The 21,784-nt window shown below is 37.6% G+C and overlaps 1 protein-coding gene across 1 annotated transcript in view; it reads right to left on the reverse strand.

Moving 5' to 3' along the window:
- Positions 1–536: 536 nt before the first annotated feature.
- The window catches only part of ZDHHC2 (zDHHC palmitoyltransferase 2), a 35,127-nt gene continuing 13,879 nt past the window's right edge, over positions 537–21,784 (reverse strand). The window contains exons 3-13 of the mRNA XM_075091400.1: positions 21,479–21,573; positions 18,208–18,328; positions 17,220–17,289; positions 15,611–15,643; positions 10,659–10,779; positions 9,148–9,280; positions 6,559–6,685; positions 6,255–6,347; positions 5,020–5,129; positions 4,493–4,570; positions 537–1,921 (exon numbers count right to left, since the gene is read on the reverse strand). Coding sequence (XP_074947501.1) covers positions 4,530–4,570; positions 5,020–5,129; positions 6,255–6,347; positions 6,559–6,685; positions 9,148–9,280; positions 10,659–10,779; positions 15,611–15,643; positions 17,220–17,289; positions 18,208–18,328; positions 21,479–21,573 — 944 coding nt within the window. The 3' untranslated portion in view covers positions 537–1,921; positions 4,493–4,529. The remainder of the gene's footprint in view (positions 1,922–4,492; positions 4,571–5,019; positions 5,130–6,254; positions 6,348–6,558; positions 6,686–9,147; positions 9,281–10,658; positions 10,780–15,610; positions 15,644–17,219; positions 17,290–18,207; positions 18,329–21,478; positions 21,574–21,784) is intronic.

Genomic DNA, 21,784 nt, shown 5'->3' on the forward strand with positions numbered 1-21,784 from the left:
CTCCCCCTTACCCCTTGACAAGTCAGCCTTTAAACAAACACTAATACAAGGTAAGCCGACAGAACAACACTGAATAAATAGCTGCAAAAAACTTTTGGTTGCTAGATGTCTGCAGGCATCGTGTAAACTGTATGCTACCTTCATGCTAGTTTAAAAAGGTGGTCTACATCAAGGGATCCCTACTCTGGCACTTCTGGCAAGAAACAGATGTTTTCAGGCTGGTAAAATTTTGAGATTAAAAAAAAGTAAAATAAATCAGTTTTCCCTCACTAGGAAAAAAACCCACAACCCACACTTGTGCTCCAACAGCTATCACTTAAGTTGTAAACCCAGGAAAGACAAATTTTAAAGTTACCTGCCTGTAGAAGAGTTAAAGATTTGTCTTTTTGCTTTCAGAAATCTGTCACTTAGTCCTGCTGCCAGTTTTCTCAACAAACAACTGGCATCTTTAAACTGTGAACCACCCTGCTAAGTGAGTCAGGTTTGATAACAGAAGTACTCCTCTGCTCCAACTGAACTGGGCTTAGTCTGAGAGGTTTTCCTTTTTTTTTTTTTGGGACTAGCCTTTTTATCTAGCCACCTAGGAAGCCGAACTAAGTCCCTCCGGAAGTTGTTTTCAGAATAACAATTTGCATTTAAATGTAAACACTGATACCATAAACGTAGTGTATACAAAAGGCACAAGACAATTAGATTTGTGTTGCTGAAACTTCCTTGACTTTGAAAGTTGATAATGCATCTTTTATTATCTGGCCAGTAAACTCTGATCCTAAGCAAGCTGCTAGCTCCTGACTTAATTGAAGGGGGTTTCCTACAGGCAGCAGCGTGGCTTTTTGGTACTGCAATCCAATGCCCATTGTCCTGTAATTCAAATACCACAAGTTGTAACAGTAATTCTCCTTAACTGTACATGGTATTCATCAAATTATGCAGTAAGAAAGGCAGTGTCTTAAAGAACAAGTGAAACAAGAAATCTGAGACAACTCTTCATTAATAAGAAACTAAGATTTTGAAAGCCGGTGGCCCTCAGGAACACAGGTTGGTAAAAAGCTTTTTGGATCAAAGTTAAGTGCTAACATTCACTTCCTGAAGCAGATAATGGCTCCAAATTGGACAGTAAACTCCCCACTTCATAACACTGTCCTGTGCAGCTCCCATCAAAATCCCCAGCTGGCCAGCTTCATCAATGCATTATCCATCTGAATGCAGGCTTTTTATTGCTCCACTCACCAGCGACCCACTGTAGCATTCAATTAAGAAAGGATGGGTTTTTTTCCCCCTCCACAACTTTTTAAACTACTGGTAGGGCACACCCAAGGGCAAACAGAGCCTTTGCCATAACGTTTTTCAAAAAATGTTCCAAAAGTAGTCAGACACTTCACTTGGGTTTCCTTATCTTCGAAAATTGCTTATCAAGCACTCGAAAATACAGTCCATCAAGCCACTACGTTATTTGTACGCAACACTGGCTGTTCTCCCAATTCATAAAGCCAGTAGTGCAAAAATTTGATTTTAAAGTCAACTACTTAAAGCAATTTGAATTAATGGGTGAATTTTCAAAATCAAGACAAGAACATGGACTGATATGCAAGATCACATTTTTCTTGTGCTGAATATCGAAGTAAAACCAGCCATTGAATTTTTACAACTGTAAACTCAGACTCCTCTTTTTTTATCTTCCATTTCCTAATACTCAGAATCATCCTTCACCATTCAAAACCAGTAATTTTAAGTTGAAACATTCTTTATATGGTTCAGAAGTAGTATGTTTAGTTTCATGTTTCAAGCAGTGACATGGAGATAGCTAATCGTCTGTCAGTTTGTTTTCTGAGCACATCCACACAGGAGCAGACAGGAGCAGCTGGCCAACAGGGCTGATATTTGGAAGAATGCATCTTCCTTCCGACAGCTTTTTCTTGAACTGGAACAGAACATTAATCACAAAATACATTATTAGAATTGAAGCATCCTTAAAAGTTAAGTTATTGCAACAGGTCTCATCAACTCAAAGGGGAAAGTGAACAACAGCTGCACGAAAATCCCTCCCTGAAGAGGAACACAGTGAGACTGTTCACAGTTATGTTTAATCCACTTTAGGATGACAGTGATTAAAAACTGACTACATAGGAAGCAGGCCACCAGTTTATGAAATGAAGTGAGGTATTTTTAGAGTTCTTCCAGGTACCAACATAATTTAAAAAACAATTCTCTATTACATTAGTGTAAACCGCATCTGGCACTCTCAGTAATCTAGCTTTTTTGTTACACCTCCAGAAAGTCTTTCAAGTGCCACATGGTAATATCTCAGACAGAGCTAAGGGTACAACCAAACTGGCACTTACGCTCATGCCAGAGAAATTATCAGTCCTTAGCTACTGCTCTTTTGAGACGCGCATGCATCGGTCTGAGGCAAAACTGACTTCCAGGAACCCTTTTATGTGGCTTTAAACTTACTCTTTGGAACGTAACCTCCTCTGAAGGTGGTCTCTTTTTGAAAAGCTGCACTTCAAAATGGATGCTCACAAAAAGAAGAAACAAAAAACCCACCAACAAATAAACCCCCCCAAAACCCAGGGGGTAGGGTAATCAGACTGCAAACACAACTCTATTGTGACTTTCTCAGACTGGACTAAAAGAAAAAAACAACCAACCAGCCAAGAGTATGAGATGTTCATCAAGCTAAACAGCTTGGAAAAAACCACTTTCAGCATCTTGAGAACAATCACAGACCACATCTGACATTCAGAATAATCTGAATGTCAAAGTTCCAATAAAATGTACACACTGTTCAAAGAAAGATTAACGTTTAAAAGTTATTACTTAAGTAAATAAAGCATTAGGACTTTTGAAAGTAGAACTCCAACCTGACAAAACTAGTTATCGTTAATGATATTTCTGTAACATAATGCAAAAATCTGATTCTTTAAAGTCTGTCTCCAATGCTTCACTCTTGAGTAGCAATGACATGTACGACATTAAACTAACTGAAGTTGAATAATTTATTCTTTTCCAGAAGCTGTTGTTTTGTGGAAACAACTGATGGATTATTCAGGGCAAAAGCATGTCATTTACATTTTGAATGAAGGGTTAGAAATGAGATTTTTAGATTCTATTAAAAACCCCCTACACAGAGCAGTCAAAATTGCAGACGCTGCTGACTTTCATTCACTCGTCTCTAACTCTGTCATTTGACACCCACATTTTCAACACTTTAACACTTCATGCCATCATCAAGTTTGTAGATGTACCTATATCTGGAATCATCTGTGTCTTCATTCACCACTTAACACAAAACCAGAATGTACTGGTCAAGAATTTTCTAGTTTCTCTGATGAATCCAACTGAACTTCTGGGACCTTTCTGGTACAAGCTACAGGCCATCTGTTGTACCTGTGCACCTACCGTTTTTATAATCTGCCTTGTCAGTGCACTACTATGTCTGACGGGTCTAGTAACAACCACTGCGTTTCTCTGATGGCTTTCCATGCCTTCCACTTCCTCCAGGAGTGACCGAGAGCAGCCTGACAGCTGTGACAGCACTTCCAGGAATCATGTCACAAACAAATGAAGGACATGCACTTAAGACACTTTGCCAGGATGACTGAAAGGGTGCTTCCAACAGCAGAAATGGAAGTGATCTTGCTGGAATGACTCCTCCAATGTTGTTGGAAAATCATAAATGATTTGGAATGCTGAAATTCTTAGGGTTGGAGTTAAATTCTTTATCCAGCTTTGAATACGAAATAGTTGATTTCCATAAGCCTTGGTGAGATTAGAATACTAAAGTGAATATGATGATCAGTTGTGTTCATTCCTCCCCAACCCAATTATTAAGGTCCCCAATCTCTTATGTATGTAACAGAATTTACTAGCTGCTTCTCAAACCTGTGTTCCAAGAAGTTTATGTTGCAAGATATCAATGCAAGAAAAAAAAAAATCTCAGCTGTTTTTGACAATAGGTGACTAAATGCTAGGAAGTCATATGGACACCTTTTGTCTTCAGTAGGCAGCACTTTTAAAATTATGGAACAAGATGCTCAGAACCTGGCATAGAAAAACAAGCTACTAATAGTTTTACATATTAAGAATAAGTCTATCTTTCTTTCATTATCTGATAGACCTTTACCTGCTTTAGTAGACCCAGCTATGATCTTTGCATTTAATGTCAGGAACTCACTTAAATTTCAAACTTACTTCTACAAAGATCTGCTGGTCAGCTTGAATAGTCACAATGTCATTATCTTTCTACAGGAAGGGAATAGTATTTTGGAATACTACCTAAAAGCAATGGGTATAAAGGTTAAACAATGTTTTGCAAACATCACGCATCCAGAAATCAGAGTTTAGTTTAAAACTATGAATTAATGTGCCACTATCTCATGGCAAAAAACCATCAAGAAAACAGATAGGAATTGCTTTAGCAACTTTCTTTTGTGTGTTCTTCAAGTGTTAAGATGGAACGGCACATTAAGTACACAGAATATTAACATACCTTTCCTTATATATTTGGATGCTTCTTTTAAGGGAAACTAGGTTTCATTTTCCATGGTTAATGCAGGATTGCTCATACCTTTGAAGACAAAAAAAATTATATTTCCACAGGAAAAGGTCTCAAGACTCTTTCAGCAAATAACACAGCCTTTAACTATCAATCATCTTAATGTCATTCCATTATTACCAAGTCTATTCCTGTTGTGTGCCCATTACACGGTTTTTCACTAGTTCCAACAAGGTGCCTATTCTGATATAAACAATTTGTTCCCAAAAGGATAATCAGGCTCAGCCTAAAAGGTAATTAGTACCTACTGGTGTTAGTGTTCTCAGTATCTCTTGGTCAGGTTAAATTGGGCAGGGCACAGCACCTCGATACATGGAACTTCCATGCATGCATTTAAAGTAAGCTTCATGAATTTTGGTTCATGAATACAAAACCCAAGTGACCCTGGTCATTTTTACACTATATCCTCCAAAACAAGTTTATTACAAAATGAACCACTGCAGCACAAACCAATTCCTTACCAACTTTGCCCTTTTCAGCCTTTCCACTCGTTTCTGACCAAGACGGTGTATCCGTAAGAAGGTGGCTCTGGGAATCACGCAACGGCTTTGCAGGAAACAGGTGGTTCTCACTGTGACACCAATAAAAAGAACACTGTAGTAAACTGCAGTAATCCTTCATGATCTTACCACACATTACAACAGTGTGTCGTGCGCAGTATTTTCCCTACCTTGCCTTGCTTCTTTTCTGATGAATCACTACACTTTTATCGTTACGCACATTCACATGACACTGTAGTTGTCACAGATGCAAGCACAACCTAAAAATCAACTCCCTAGCACAGAACAGGGAAACATTCTGACTTTTTCTTTGACAGATATTATATATTAATACATGTACTTCAGTTCCAAATGCACTCTTATCCATATTCACTGCCACTACAATGAACCTGACACGATAAATAGTGAAGGGAACATCTCCAAAATCTCTTGCCTAATATAAGCTATGGATCACTGGGCTAAGATTTAAAATATCAATAAGCAGCTAGCTGAAATGTGATGTATTTCCTTTATGAATAAAAGATGTCAATATGATTCCATTATCATCTCTTAGACATATTCAAGTCTACTACACTCATCACACACTTCATTACATAAATGTCGCTAAAGAGTTACAATATGACATACTAAGCCATTATATTTGTTTAGTTCAAGGAACATCTGCATACTTTTCACACTTTAAAGATGTCATGGCCTTGAAGAATAAGGATTAAGAAAATGTCTCCTATTATCAGCAGAAATAAATCATGTGCATTTAATACGTAGCTTCTTGTGCTTCAGCACAAGCGTCGAGAACTGGGATTCCTTTGTGCGAAACTTCTTTTCACCAGGTACAAAGAAGCAGCCCTCCCTCAAAAGCCTTCCAAGGTAATACATCTGTATCACAGGCAGACCAAGTAACTGTCTCATATATATGCAGGACAGAATGTTACGGATGCTGTTTAGGCAGGCGTGGAAAATTCAGCTCCTGGGATGTCACTGAACTGAGACAAACTTATTTCCATAACTTTAATTTTAAGTCTGAGGATTAGCAGAATTACAGCCAATTAGCTGTTTAAAATCTGACTTGTATTTATTAATAGGATACTCTTCATTTGCTTACCACTTTTAAGCATCTTACACATGGTTGTATTTACATGTGCACAGGAAAAAACAGAGTATCAGCTATTTGAAATTAGTAACAAAAAGCAGATTACTTTTTGGATGTTGAATTAAGACCACCAGGTGTGGACGCTTGCTCAGGATCCTGATTAACGAGGCAAGTCGGGAAGGAGCAACCATCCCCTAGACTGAAAAATTCAGTATTAGCGTCATACATAAACCAAACCCAAAAACCAAAAACAACAAACCAAAACACAAAATCCCCAACCTTTGAAAACTGTTTTTTTCTGAAGTGAATATTACCGTGTCTTATTTCAAAATACTAACTACCCCACTAAAACCTGTGGATCATGATTATTCAACAGTTTCAGCAAGCGAAGCATTAAAAACTGAGCATACCTTGAAAACACAGGCAGCAACCAGTATTTCTTCTCATCACCGAACACCTGCCTTAGATTTTTGCTGAAGCCCAAGCTAAAGCCATTCTTGTCTGTTCTGTGACGAAATATGGGAGCTCTGAATACCTCTTAAAAGAAAAACATTAATTACATTTCTTTACAAGATAGCATGTTTCACTTTCACAGCAGTATTTAGGCAATTGCACTGATGATACCACCATCCAAGAGGAAAAGCTGTACTGCCCAAATGACAGAGAAAGCTAGTCCACTCATGAAAGCCAAAATCAGTGCCCACACTGTCACTGTGCGTGCAGAGGAAGTCCTACAGGCGAGGAAGGGTGGAATTCTCCTCCACCCTCCTCCCTCATCAAGGCAAGGAAGAGTGAGGAACTCTCTTTTTATGTTATATGAAGATTTCAGCACGTGACTATACCACAAAGAGTGTTCAAGAAAGGAAAACCTAAACAAAGGGTTTACTACAGAAAGAGTAATGGAAAAGAAGAAAAGCTTAACCCACTTTAGTAGTAAGACTAGCTTTTCACACCTTGAGGTATGAAAATACTGTCTGTATTTACAGCTGCATAAAGAAAGCACTGCACTCGTAGACCCAGGTTATTCCCCACGGACATCCAACCTACATTTCTGGAGAAAAGAGCTACATACAGCTTCAAGGGTTGCAAAGTGCCTGAAGCAGAAAACTCATTCACTTTCCACCAAGTGACTGGTAGCCATTTAATCCCCTTAATTGGCTATATACAGTAGGCAAACTATGTCCTGATGTCCTGACAGTACAGCTCACACAAACCATGCTGGAACCATGCACAGATCGTCCTTCTGCAGTAAATCCTTAGCTATGAACTGCTGGCAATGACATTCAACACATAGTATGCATTAGTTACAAGGTGTTTTAAAGAAGGGGGAAGGGAAAATAGAGATACCCTTTTAGACGCCCATGTTAGGCTACAAAAACAGCTCCCAGGATGATTTAAGCACAATCTCACTGAAAGCTGTCAGGCTTCATTACCAAACTATGGCATATTCAGGGTTTCACGTATCAAGCAACTTCCCGAGGTAAAATGGGAAGAAGAGACAAACTGATCTTTTAGAGTAGCTTAAGTGTACAGAAGACGTGGTATATTACCGGGATTCAGTTTGTTTTAAAAACATGAAATATTGAATTAGAACTGTACTGCATTTTTGTTACCTTTGAACACTTTTTTGCACTAAAATGATAAGAACAATTTATAAACAGAATACGTAATTACTTCTGTTCATTTAAGCATCATTAATAAGACTTATCCGCTTCTAAATAGATTGACAAATTTTTTCTGATACTAACTTCTTAGTAGATGATTTTTCAGAATGCTGAAGAAACCCACAAACCCAAGAGAAATCTTGAAGTAAAAAGCTTTCTTCCAATGATATAAATTCAAAGTTTTCCATTAAAACTACACTACACCACGTATTAGTAAATCTGAAGAGAACTGGAAAAAACCAGATCAATTCATTGGCTTACTCTGATTCAGCTTTTATCAACAGAAAAGCTTTTAGAGATTTAGGACTTGAATGAATACATTGCAAATTGGTGTCATTACGGTCCAGGATATAGACTGTATAGTACAGAACGTATAGTATAGAACATGGACTCAAATCTTCTCCACCTCCTTTTATTTATTTATTTTTAAAGATTTGTAACCAGACAAACCTGCATCCAGGTGATGGGAATTCCTGGTTTAACACTGATATTCAATGCAGTTATATATACACTCCTATAGTAGAGGCACAGGCCATCTTCTCTGAGGTTTTTAAACTTAACTCATAACAGAGTCCTTTCTATGAATCTATGATTACGTGGTAGACAGGACTCACAGCTGTGAAACCACCCTTCAGATCTCCATGTTCATCTACTACTAAATATAGAAGCACTGCCTTGAAGTCTGTTCTTCGGTATCAGATCATTCCATGACGCTGACTCTTTGTGCTCATTCACGTTGACCAAAACTAACAACGCTAGGGCCACAATCAGCCTGCCTTCTAGATTTTTTTTTTCCTCTCCTTGCCTCCAGTACAGGCAAAGTAGTAACTGCCTTCCACAGCTTTTAAACAAAACTGTAGCCGTATTGAACATGGGGACTTTGGTTCCGCAGTGGGCATGGGTGGGAACAAAGCCCTGGAACCACTGCCCTGACTGAGACACCACATCAGAGGACTCTGACCTGCGGCCTGGGAACGCCAAACAAGCAGCACTTGTGTGAGCATGCATTAGGGTGTCTAACTTGTATTACGTGATCTCAATTTTTTTATTTATTTATTCAGTTTCTGTTAACAAGCTGTGGATGGGAGGAAGTGGGAGGAAGAGAGTAGGTTCATTAATAGCTTGGCCCCTTGGGCAAGGAGGAAAAGAGCCAGAACTTCCAGGGAGCACCAGAACTGGGGAGTCAGTACTGGACACTACTAGACCCAAGCACTTCTAACCAGGATCCAAAGACCCTGCATAGGATTGCCCACTTTTTCCATTACCCCCATACATATAGTATACATCTATTACTTACTTTTTGCTGTCAAACACAGAAGGATTAAATCCACTTACCTAATGTAGACTTATTCTTGCTGACAAGCCAACAATGATACCCAAACAGAGAAGACAGACTGACAGAAAACATAGCTGCAGCAAAGAATAAAAACATGATGTGGAACTTGGCTTGAGTATCAGGAAGGCCATTCTAAAAATAAAAAAAAATTATGCTGTTAGAATTGGGGAAATAGCTGTTTAATTTGATTATTAATAATCCTCTATTCAGCCAAATCAAATTCACAAACGTACCATGCAACAGGAGTCTGAATAAATTAATTACACACCTTCTATGTACAGACAGCCGTGCTGTTAGGGTGTTAACAACATCTAAGTTCAAGAAACAAGGCATTTCTTGAGAAAGTATAAATACTGACAACAAGAACCTGCAATTTGGATCTGAACTTTGAAGTTTCTTTTAAAGAAAAATAATTTATCTTTACATAGATCGTCTTGTTTCATTAGCCTTTTCAGAATAGTCATATTATGGCATAAATACTGCAAACCTAAGAAGGTAATATCTTAAGCTGTGAACCCAGATAATCATAATTAAAATACTAGAAAATGTCCCTGAACCTTTCCATATCATAGCATTAAAAGAAGTTAACAAAACTATATATAGTATAAATTCCCTTATAAACTATTCTCTAAATAATTAATAATTGCATACTTGTTCTACACTTCAGAATACTGTAGGAATAAGTGAACCTTCATAAACTATGACAAACAAAAAAAAAATATAGAGGGCTATGATAATTAAACAAACTTTTGTACCTCGTATTAGGAGATGCTAGATTGCAATGTAAAGCCTTGAATCTTAGACTTCTCACACAGAGGTAATTTGCTGGTTGACAGACGGCTGAACATGAGTCAGGAGTGTGCCCAGGTGGCCACGAAGGCCACCAGCATCCTGGCTTGTGTCAGGAATAGTGTGGCCAGCAGGAGTAGGGAAGTCATGGTGCCCCTGTACTCGGCACTGGTGAGGCCGCACCTTGAGTACTGTGTGCAGTTTTGGGCCCCTCACTACAAGAAGGACATTGAAGTGCTGGAGTGTGTCCAGAGAGGGGCAATGAAGCTGGTGAAGGGTCTGGAGAGCAGGTCTTGTGAGGAGAGGTTGAGGGAACTGGGGTTGTTTAGCCTGGAGAAGAGGAGGCTGAGGGGAGACCTTATTGCTCTCTACAACTACCTGAAAGGAGGTTGTAGTGAGGTGGGTGTTGGTCTCTTCTCCCAAGTTACTAGTGATAGGACGAGATGAAATGGCCTGAAGCTGCATCAGTGGAGGTTTAGATTGGATATTATGAAAAATTTCTTCACTGAAAGAGTGGTCAGGCATTGGAACAGGCTGCCCAGAGAGGTGGTGGAGTCACCATCCCTGGAGGTGTTTAAAAGACATATAGATACGGCTCTTCAGGGCATGGTTTAGGAAGCCTGGTGGTGTTGGGTTGATGGTTGAACTTGACGATCCTAGAGGTCTTTTCCAACCTTAATGATTCTATGATTAAAGACAGTGTGTATATTAGAGTACTTACTGTCCAAAACTTGATAAAATACTGTAAATCTGTCGCAGCAATGAAGAGGCAATACAGTAGAGAGTAAGCCAAGAAGAGAAGAAAAAATTTGTAATTGGAGAATCCTACACAGTTGTTCACCCTGATAAAAAAAGTAAAATAAAAATGGAATGTAAAGGAAGATATATTCTTTGCTTTCATCCAATTTAGAATTAAACTCATTTACTCTAAAAGTTAATATCCGTATGTAAACCAAGTTTTGGTTCCTATCTGTGATGCCTCAAGCTACTGAAATGTTTTTAGCTTCAACTCCCGAATTAGTGTAGAAATTCTAACCAAAACAACACCAAACCCAAAGAACCAGCTAACACGACCTTCAACAGTTTAGTGAAATTCAGTTTTGACTTATGGTACGAAATCTGTTCCCAGCACATCTGATGTAAATGTGATTGCAGTTACCTTTTTTTTTGTTTTAGTTTTTAAGGAAGTTTAAGTATCCATGTTTTACCATTAGGCATACTGCGCATAACTGGGACAGTTAGAATCTCAGTTGAATTTTGTGAGCCTAAAAGCAGTCTCGTTTAATCCACATCCTCCTTCATTAATCATGCTACATCTTAGTGTAAACTTTATTAGTAAGATTCTCAAACTTAGGAGTATTCACAGGAGAACCCTCAAATTATTTACATTTATATAAAATAATGGGGGCAACACTACTGTTGAGTAAACAGAAAATGTCCTTGATACGGAACATGACAGCAAATAAAAGATTAGGAACATTTAAATATCCATCCAAATGTTAAAATAAATCTTATTTTAACATTTTTACTTACGGGCTTCAAGTTCACCTGTTTCCAATTTTTAAAGAATTTATACATGATAATGAGCAAGTAATATACACTATCATCAGAGAGTCACGATGAGGGTACATTTACTACCATAGCAGCTTCCCATTAGAGGCAATATATTAAGTATTATGAATTTCAGAGCTCTGTTAAACATGTAATAATGTTACATCCACCAAATGAAAAATCAATTGGAGTGCTGCCCATGGATGGTTTGTTGGTAAGCAGCTTCCTTCTTACTTGGCTGCATTAAGAAACTAAAAAAAGTTATCACTGTAGTGCTAACTTTGACATAACTCTCCATGAGTTAAAAAAAAAAATCCATATACCTTCTTTAAGTAATTGATATTGCTGTCACAAAGATCAGCTCATTAAGAGAAGACCACATCCATGAAAGCACTTGCATGTTGAAAAACAATTCTCAAACAGTAAGAAGGCGTGGCAAGTCTGAACAACTTCTTCTAGAAGTACAGGACAAGTTATTGCAACTATTCTCTTCTTCAGGGAGACAGTGATGCTCATGGCAGGAGACACAGTAATCACAATACGGCAAAATCTTAAAATACCAAATAAAATTTCACTGTACACTACTGTTATCCATCATTAGGGTGGTTGGGAAGGTTTCTTTGTTTTGTTATTGGTTTTGTTTTTACAGAACATGCCACCTTGGCTAAACATTAAATTTAGCATTGCCATTTAAACAAGCAGCAATAGCTAAGCATCTATATTAACTACAATTAAGGAGGACTCACAAGAGATTTTTCTAATTAAAAAAAACCCACCCAAAACCAAAACAGAAGATCTGTTTCTAAGGTCACCATGATTCTTACTGGAAAGTAAATTTACAATTCTCCACAGTGAAGTGTCTTCTTCATTAAATATGTCAAAGTTAGCAATTCCATGACAAACTGCAAGCAATTCAGATGCAAGGTTTCTATGATAACCCTACTTTACTTTCATGGTATTTCCTTTATGACAGTTTTTACTTTATGACACCATTTAATGAGGAAAGAAATATCAAGTGAAATGTTATTGACCAGAGATGAAATTTCTTGAATCAAAGACAGACTTCTTCCGTGTTGTTCTTTTGCATTACTGCACACAGTACACACATAAAAAACCACTTTCATAAATTATCCCACTCCCCGCAGTTTTGACAAAGCCCCAGACTGAGGAGTTCTTACTGGATGAGAATAGTTAATCAAAAGATTAAAGAGAAAGTAAACACCAATGTTTTATAGTTATGCTATTTGAACATGTAGTATCAAATCATAAGACCCAAGAATGGTGGACAGATTTAAAGTCTAACATTTTGAGGAAGAGTAAAACTGATAAACATACAGACAGCTTGCTAAATAATGGTGTGCTATTGCAGTGAAACATTCATTAAAAAAGAACACTGCAGGTTAAAATCTGGATTACAGATAACATTTAAAACAATTTATTTTCAAGTACAAGAGGAGATATCTTCCCTATCTCAAGAGTTAGTTTACTGAAAATGCCAGGCAAAAACCAACTTAAAAGGCACAGAAGGTGATGCAGCTCAGTTAAAAAGCATCACAGAATTAAGGAGATGTTAAACTCTTTTCAGATGACTCAAAAGATGAAGGAGAGATGTTTCAAATGGTTCCTAAGGTGTTGCTAATGCACCTTATTAATATTACAGTTGTTACATACAAATTATATTTTTGGTGCATCAAGCCATCGCATTCCTGCCTGCAGCTCCATCTATAGTATGAGTAGCAGGAGTGCTAGCATAGAAATCACTAATGCTTTTATTTCTGCATCACTCAAACCTTTTGGAGTAGTTAGAGGGCAATTAGCATTAAATATTTCTGTTTATCGCGACACTGCCATTAGTGCAGGAGTGATAGCCAAAATAAAGCCTCCCAAAAAGCAGAGAACAGCTGACCTGGGGCTAGGACATGACTACCGCCTTACTACCTTTGCCTTCCTAGTGCTTCATCTTGCTTTCCCTAGCTTATTTTTACCTGTCCTCTCTCCAGAAATCCTTCTCCTAGCAGAATATTAAAATAGTGATTCCCATTACTGTTCCCCTCTCTTCCTAAGCATCACACAGGTTTTTTCCCGCCTCTTTCCCACCAAACTTGCTCCCACCGAAAAATCCCCAAATGAAAAGCAAAGCAGGGCCTAATGATGTTTTCAGGGGGGCTAAACCCCACCCATTACACTGATTTGCACCGTTACTTTTGTTGGTAAAATAGCCATGTGATACTTCCCAAAGACCCCTTGAACATGGGTCTTTAAAGGAAACTATAAAGTTTGATCAGCATGTGTGATATTTCAAAACTCTCGTCACTTCCACATAGTTAATTTTTTCAGGGTGAGCAAGGAACTGTGGACATCCTCTCAACTTAGGAAAAATAAAACAAGATAATACCTCTTTTTCTAGTGCATTTCTGTTATTTGGAGTACAAAAGGAACAATGCTCCATCAAGAAGCATTACACATCTTTTAAGTACCTGCTCATTTCAATTTTTTCCTTTTGCACCCATTGCTTATTAGATTAAAAACAATAAGCAAAGTAAATACTTTCTCAAACTGGGTATGTTTATGTTTCCTGAACATGAAGAGTTTGCAAACAGGTAAAATAAGCAAATGCTACTGAGAGGAAAATGGGGTTTATTTGTCTAGAGATCTATGCCCTAGTGAAATACCACTTCTCTGCCCCTTTACACAACACTAGGGTGCTCAGTTTATGATTTGTTATTTGACGCAACGGATTTTTATTCTGAAATTGAAGTTTACATGAAGGACATTTTCATGTACTATCCTAAGGCAGGACAACTCAAAAAATCCCAGACAGACCATAAAGCTTATGAGAAGTGTGTGGAACACTGGGAACACTGAATAATAACAGTAACATTGAGACTTTTCACTGATGTTTTGTCAGGAATAGCCTGACAGCTATTTTTCATATAGTTTTCTTCAAGACAGCTATAAGAAGACTGAAGAAACAAAATAGCCTTTTTTCTTTTAAGAAATTTGTTCTGCATTTGATAGGGTTTTTTTTTGTGTGTGTGGTTTTTTTTTCTTCTTCTTTTAAGCAGCACACTACTAACATTAAGCATCATCAAGTTTCACACATGCTGACATCCCTACAGCAAAAAAAAAAAATGTAGGAAGTAACTTTACCCTATATTGTTAAATATTTATTTCAACTGTATCTACCACGCAGCTGCCGAATACGGGGAGATTCTTAAACCATATTGCATTATGTCAGAGGCTGCTGTGAGGACCCAGACAAACAGGAGGAGCCCAGCAACCCTCCCTCCCCCAGGACAGTCTCCTCTGCCCAAGAATTTTATTTAAGGAGATCGAACCAGCTCCTTAGAACCATCTACCGTTCAGTTTGTCCAATGCAGGAGATTCTTCTTTTCTGATTGGTTTCATGCGGTGAAGAACTGCCATCTACCACTTAATCCTCTTAACTTGGACCTTACTAAACAATTTTCCTTAATAATTTCTGTGAGATACCTGCCAAACTGACTTTAATTAATTACATAACCTGCCTACCCACTGGTTCCGAGAGCTGCTGAGAAAAGACAGGAAAACAAAACCACTATGCAGGCTGACACGGTAGCAAAAGGAGGGAGGGTTGGAGGGAAAGGGGAGAAAGAAATGAAAGAAAACAGAGAACCCATAAAACTAAAAGAGGTAACTTGCTGTTTCCAGCAAGCCCATTCAAGCTGTCCTGGGAGCTTCAGTAAGGGGAACAAAGCACAGCCCTTCCCTTTGGTTTTTAACTAGGGTATCATGTCATCATTCAATGCAACTAAGCCACAGTAACGATCAAACTCAAAATCTATGAAGATGCAATTCTTAAAAGAATTTTCCTTACTGATCAGAAGTCTACCTCATCCTAACTGTAAACATGTCGTTATGTAACTCAAAGGTCTAAGAAAAACGATACATGAACTTCTTTCCACATCTCACAACTAGGAAAAGAGGACATAGAGTAAATAACTCCAAAGGTCATGCAAGACCAGTAACTTGATGTAAGCATCTAATTCTAGGAATAGCGAAACATCACCTTCATAACAGGTCCCTCAAGAGTTTATTTTACCAAATCAGAAAGTAAGAAAAGAAAGCCATCAGTACACTCACCACGGGCAATGATGATCCATTTTCAAAATGCATCTTAAAAAAACCCAACAGAATTCCAAGCATCACCACAAAAGGCAAAAGAAAAACAAAGGTCAGAAGCACAGTCACATGTCAGATTTAAATTATTCACATACAGATTAAGAATTACCCATATGTACTATTGGTTACCTAATGTGTTTAACAAAGATGTCTATTTCAATTCACCTAATACAGTTTGCCTACAAGTAAACTGTAGGCAACCCAAACTCAAAATGCTTGTTCTGTCCAGAGCTTAGTGATTTAAGAAAACGCCATCTATAACTTCAGCTTTAGGATTTGGTTCTCATTCTGAATAGGTTTTTCAACTATGGTTTATTCTCTGACAGAGACTTAGAAACTGGGATAATTCAATTACTATTTACTTAGTGATGCAACTAAATGTATTTCCAAGTACATGATTTGCTTTTATAGAAATATATGCAGATACACAGGAGGTTTTTAAGAACTTACCTTGTATGAAAAATCCCAAACATTTTTGCAATTAAATACTCTCCATAATAAAACATGCACAGGAATATCGGATATAACTGAAGCAAGGGAATTTTGACAAGGTAAGGACAAAGTTAAGGTATTCTGCAAAGTATATTAACTAATGGCATTCTACAAATTTAACCCACATTTCATAGGATAACACAGGTCACACTTTCTCTACCCTGCTCAGACACGAGAATGTTCCTATCTTACATTGCAATGACCATCCCATACAACACAACCAAGACCCTCTTTCTGCCTCAACTCAGTTACTCTTTTGCTGCCTCTGGTGTTTCGCTGGACTTGGAAAGTCATCTCTGCCTCACAATCTTGTTAGAAGGTTTGGTTTATTATCAGCTGAAGAGAATTTGCAACAGCCTTAAAGCTAAGAATAAATCAATCTTTGAGGAAGCCCCTTCTCTCAAAGTTAGAAATTTAAATCACTGCGGGCAAGAGTGGAGAAACAGAGACATTCAAGCTAACTGGAGAAAGGTCAGAGAAGAACAGCCAAATGAAAGATTAAATTAGAAAGTAATTAGACTTCTGGGGAATACAGAGGTGAACTTCATTTTGCATTAGACAAACAAAAACTTTATTTTACGGCCTCAGTTAGAAATGGGGATGCTTGGTTGTCTCTTTTGTCAAACAAAAATAACCTGCAAGTTATCCAATGAAGAATAGGATATTAAGTTTATTACCTTGGATAAGATGTAAGTGACATCATGATTAGACTGAGATGGGTAGTGATCTTTATTCAGATTCTAACAAAAGAAGCAAATTTTTGTTTACCAGCTATTTTTGGTTACATTCTTAAGGATACTTCTTTATTAATACTCATAATGTTTAACTATCAGGTAAAGAATGTGGAAGACCACATAATCCATGTTGGCAGCAAGAAAGCCATCAAATGATGCAGAGTAAGTTACAGACTTCCTTAGAAATAAATAAATAAATACTAAACCTGGGAAAAAAATCTAAGGAATTAAAACCCTGCCAAACTGTTAAACCTGAAAAATCTATGCATAAAAAGTTAAAGCTTCCCTGTCATGAAAAAAAATCCATTTATTCAGAAAACCACTTATTTAAAATATTTCCTTACTTGTCGCATACAGAACAGTGATGGCAGCGATCTGGTTTTACAAGATGGCATCTGTCACAGTATCTGATTGCTAAAAAAAAAAAAATTCCAAGGTTAGATCTCAGTGTACAGTTATACATTTTGATTCCTGAAGCCTGTGCAAAAGTAAATACTAGCAGCTCAGCCCAGCAGAACCCCCAGGAAAGCATTTCAGCATGATTAGAAGCAGTTGCAAATACTGAAGCATTCTTTAAGTGCTTGCACTGCTGAATCTAGCAAAGTGAGCCCAAAAAGCTTAGTTTTTGCAATCTCTGCTAATCGTGCTAATCAGGGTTTTTTCTTCCAAACCCCTCAGCTCTGCAAAACAACCAACGAACCAACAAACCCCACAAAACTCTCACTAGACTGGAAAACCTTTAAAGGCTGTTCAACAATATAGCTATTTTAAGCTATTGTTCTAACAGCTTTAATTGACTACATGAGATTATCTCTTGGATTTGCTTAGCTAGCCAGCATTCATAAACTTACACTATCAGTAGGTTAAGATTAACTCTTAGTTTGGAAGAACTTTTGTTCTTGCAAATGAAAAACCAGCAAGTAAAACAGTAAGTTTCTCACTGTGATCTACCTAGCTATACATGACATGCAGATAGTGATTAATTTTTTAACCTATGAAAGAAGAAATCTATGCATTTAAAGACTGCTACAGCCTCTTCTGCCATTTGTAGTATCATAACCTATTTCTTAACGTCAGTTGGCAAACATTTAGCAAGGCGTTTTCAATCCACTTTAAAATCCTAAATTGTACGCAGTAATTTACTTTCCAACAATTCTTCCACTGAATCAATGTAGCTGCATAAAGCTACATTTAAATTCTGGGGTACTTTATTATTTTATGAAGTATGAAAAGCAGTTCTGCCCTACGATCCAAACCCTTGATTTTTTTTTAATTAGTTTAGGGAGTACATCAAGACACCTGCCTTCAGTGTTCTCCTGAGCACCTATTTACCTCCAGACATTGTCCGTGTATAGATAGGAAGATCCTTGGCTGCCCGTCTTAAGACTTCTTGCTGGGATTCACCTCTAGGCTCCCTCTCTAGGGATTCCTTGTCTGAATATGATAGATGAAACTGGAATAATTTTTAAAATCAAAGATATATTAGCAAATTTCAAGTTAAGTAACTGTAGAGACATAAAGAGACATAAAGAGACATAACTATTCATTATATAAATATGGATTAGCAGCATGTACAAGGTATTGCAGCAAATAACTCAGTGTTCCTAAGACCACTAATTTAGTTTATGACAACTGAAGAAAAAAATAATATTATTCCTGATTTGGTATTGATGCAATGCTGAATGCTTCCAGAAGTAATAAGCAACACTCTTCAAGAAGAGGATCAAGAGCTTACCACTGCACTGAAAACTCAGTTAATTTACTTCTATAATACTAAATATTAGCTAGTGAATATAAGCTAGGGATCTCAGTCTTTAACTGAAAGAAAATACGCTACTAGTAACAGCAGAAAAGATAGCTTTATTTCTCTTCTGGTGTCTGGCAATTTCCCTTTTATTCTTTGCCACTGGAGAGTTGCTGGTCTCTTCATGCAGGTGTTAGGATGTGCTTTTACTTCAGAGGCTGGCCAAGAGAAGGAAGAGACGGGTGCCCCATCAGACAGAATAACCAAGTCTTAACATCTTCCTGCACAAAAGGACAACTTCTGTTGCTGCCCAAAATGGCAATAACAAACATTGCTCTATTAAGAGCTGACAGGGTAAAAATTACTGAAAGAGACGCATGGTATACATGAAGTGGTCCAAGTTTCTTATACCCTGAAGTCCTCTGCAACACAGCAACACGGTCAGCTTTGCCACTGCAGCTTCTAGAAATGGGCAGGTACCGTAATCTTTGGTATCTCTATCAGAGAAACAGGATACAAAAATCACCTCTGAAAAGAAGTCCGCGTTTGGCAGGAAGAGTGGCTGTCTCTAACCTGCCCTGGAAACAGAAGCACTCTGCGTAGCATTTATCTCTACAGAAAGGCTAGTCATTACAATAATATTTTTTTTTTCCTAAATGAAAGTGATACATGTGAAACTCGGAAAGCAGACAGACACATATAGTTAGGAGCCTATTCTCGCCTCTGGAGAGAAGGCACCACTCCACCTTCCTGACAAAACTCTCAATCTTCCAGCAGAAGCTGGAGGTTCACTGTTTAGCATGAGTTTCTCAGGTCACCTTTCTTTTTTTTCCCTAGCAAGAATACACTCTTACAACACCTGAATTGATTTCTATTGGGATACATAGGGTTTCTCACTGCAGAAACTGGTTCTGAATATTGTGTGTGGGTTTTTTTTTTTTGTTTTTTTTTGTTTTTTTTTAACGCTTCCTATTTTGATGTACACAGAGCTATTGCTTCATCATTTGATACTGGCTCTTGGTGCAGTCCTAAGCCTACAAAACCTTCATGCCTGGGAAACCCTTCTCTCCCACCTTCGTGCAATGCCTGTATATAGCTGGTACACACAGGTATGAAATGGCAGACTACTAAAGTGAAGTCCCTCAGAGGATCTTAAAGAGAAACTGCAGCCGGAGCTTTAGTGCTTTTCATATGCATAAGAAGTTGAAATATGCTTAAAAAGAAATATACAGCCTGTGTGGTGTGCACCAGCTGCAGTATTCATGAAAAGAAAACACAAAGGCTTTATCTGTTTTTCAGTCTTCAAACAAGTATTTGCTATAGTTGGTAAGTCAGTTCAGCTAAGTTGAAATACATGCTTTTATGCTTACAGACTTCATCCTAGAAACTGGAAGCCAAGCAGTAACTTAACATTACCAAATACTCAAATCTTAAAAATACTGCTCTAGTAGATTAGGAAAAAGATGTAGAACAACAAAGATGTCACTTACTGCCAGCAACATTGTGTGTAAATTCAAAGAACACAAACACCACACGTTGCTTTCTATTATCCAATTTCAATACTTTGAATATCCCATTTGAAGTTCTCCAGTAGCATTGTAAGATGGCTTTGGAATCCCACTATAATTACTAAGGATTTGTCAAAATATTTTGGAAGTCTTTTATTGGCATCAGCCCAGTGACTTGAAAACTCTTCTAATTATCGCTACAGTCACCATATACATGCATATATTTGCTATGTAATTCCCAAATGAAATAGGTTATTGATATATTTCACTCCTCTCCGCCCCCAAGCTGTAGTAAAGACTGCAGTGTGAAATTCAAGGAAGATGCCAATTACTTTGAATTATCTACTTGTTTCCAAAATTACGTATCTTATTAGTGAATGAAAACTATTCAGAAAAGAACTTCTGCACGACACACAGCAGAAATCACAACCCATTTATTTTGTGTTGGCATGGCAATTATAGGAGCTAGAGTTGTAAGTCCACGCCCAAATAAGTATTGGCTTTGTGGGTATTTCAAACTCCAGAGGCAGCCACAGCATGATTCCTCTTGTCCTCAGAGGTTTTGTGACATAGCACATACTGAGGACTGTGGCGTTTCTGTACAAAGAGAGGATGAAGAGGCCAAAAAATTGCGCTAGTTGAACCAAGCTGCGTGGGGAGGATTTTCATCAAGGCTATAGACAGTTTACTCTTTTTTTTTTAAATGGTAGAAAGAATGTGAAATCAAAATAATAAAAAATCCAAATACTGTGCTAAAAGCAATTATCTTGAGGCTGGATCACACTGAACATGGTTTTGTATCTTAATATTCTCCAAGACAACTGGATCCTTCTTTAACACTTCTGTACTAGCTGGACTTAGACTTGGGGTATGTATTTACTCAGACCTTTTTTCCATGCAGCTGTCCTATACTAGCTCCCTTCCTGCTTAGGCAGATGTGGCTTCCCACCCCCAAGTTCCTTCACACCAAAACAGGTGGGGAAAAAGCTTTAAATCAGAGGACAACAGACAGATGCTGCCAGGCAATGTAAGTCTTAAACACAGGGAAACAAATTTTTTGCCCACATAAAAGTATTATATTCCAATGCAAAGATTAAGCTGCTAGTTGAAATAACTAATGTTTTTCAAGTGGAGAGGTCTTTTTTCTTCTTAATATCATAAATATTATCTAATTTTTAAAGTCTTGGTGATTACGGTTTGCAATCTGACTTATTCCTATTAAGAAGCTGCAACTACCATCTGTGTTTACACATTGTAAAACTACAACAGATCAGAGTCTAAGTTATTAAAATACTACAATATCAGGCATTTGACTAGGCTATTTCAGAAACAAAAGTTAAGTTTATCTTACTTCTTTTGAAGGATTCATTGGTAGCGTAAAGATGGTTTTCCAGTATGACCAGACGAACAGCATGAAAAATATGTGGTAAGCAACCAGGCACACAACTAAAATAAAAAAGGAACACAATTAATACAAACAGACCATTGATATTATAGTACTTCCAAATGGATGCTGTATGTATCACAGATAGTTACTCTAACAGATGTAAATACATAGGCTCTGCAAAAGCTTTGCAACAAAAATTCTGCACTGCAACTTTACAGGAGACAAATACAGACTGTGTGGGGAAAGTCATGATACAGGCTACATACATAT

The sequence above is a fragment of the Phalacrocorax aristotelis genome, chromosome 4 (assembly GCF_949628215.1).
Source record: "Phalacrocorax aristotelis chromosome 4, bGulAri2.1, whole genome shotgun sequence".
Taxonomy (NCBI): domain Eukaryota; kingdom Metazoa; phylum Chordata; class Aves; order Suliformes; family Phalacrocoracidae; genus Phalacrocorax; species Phalacrocorax aristotelis.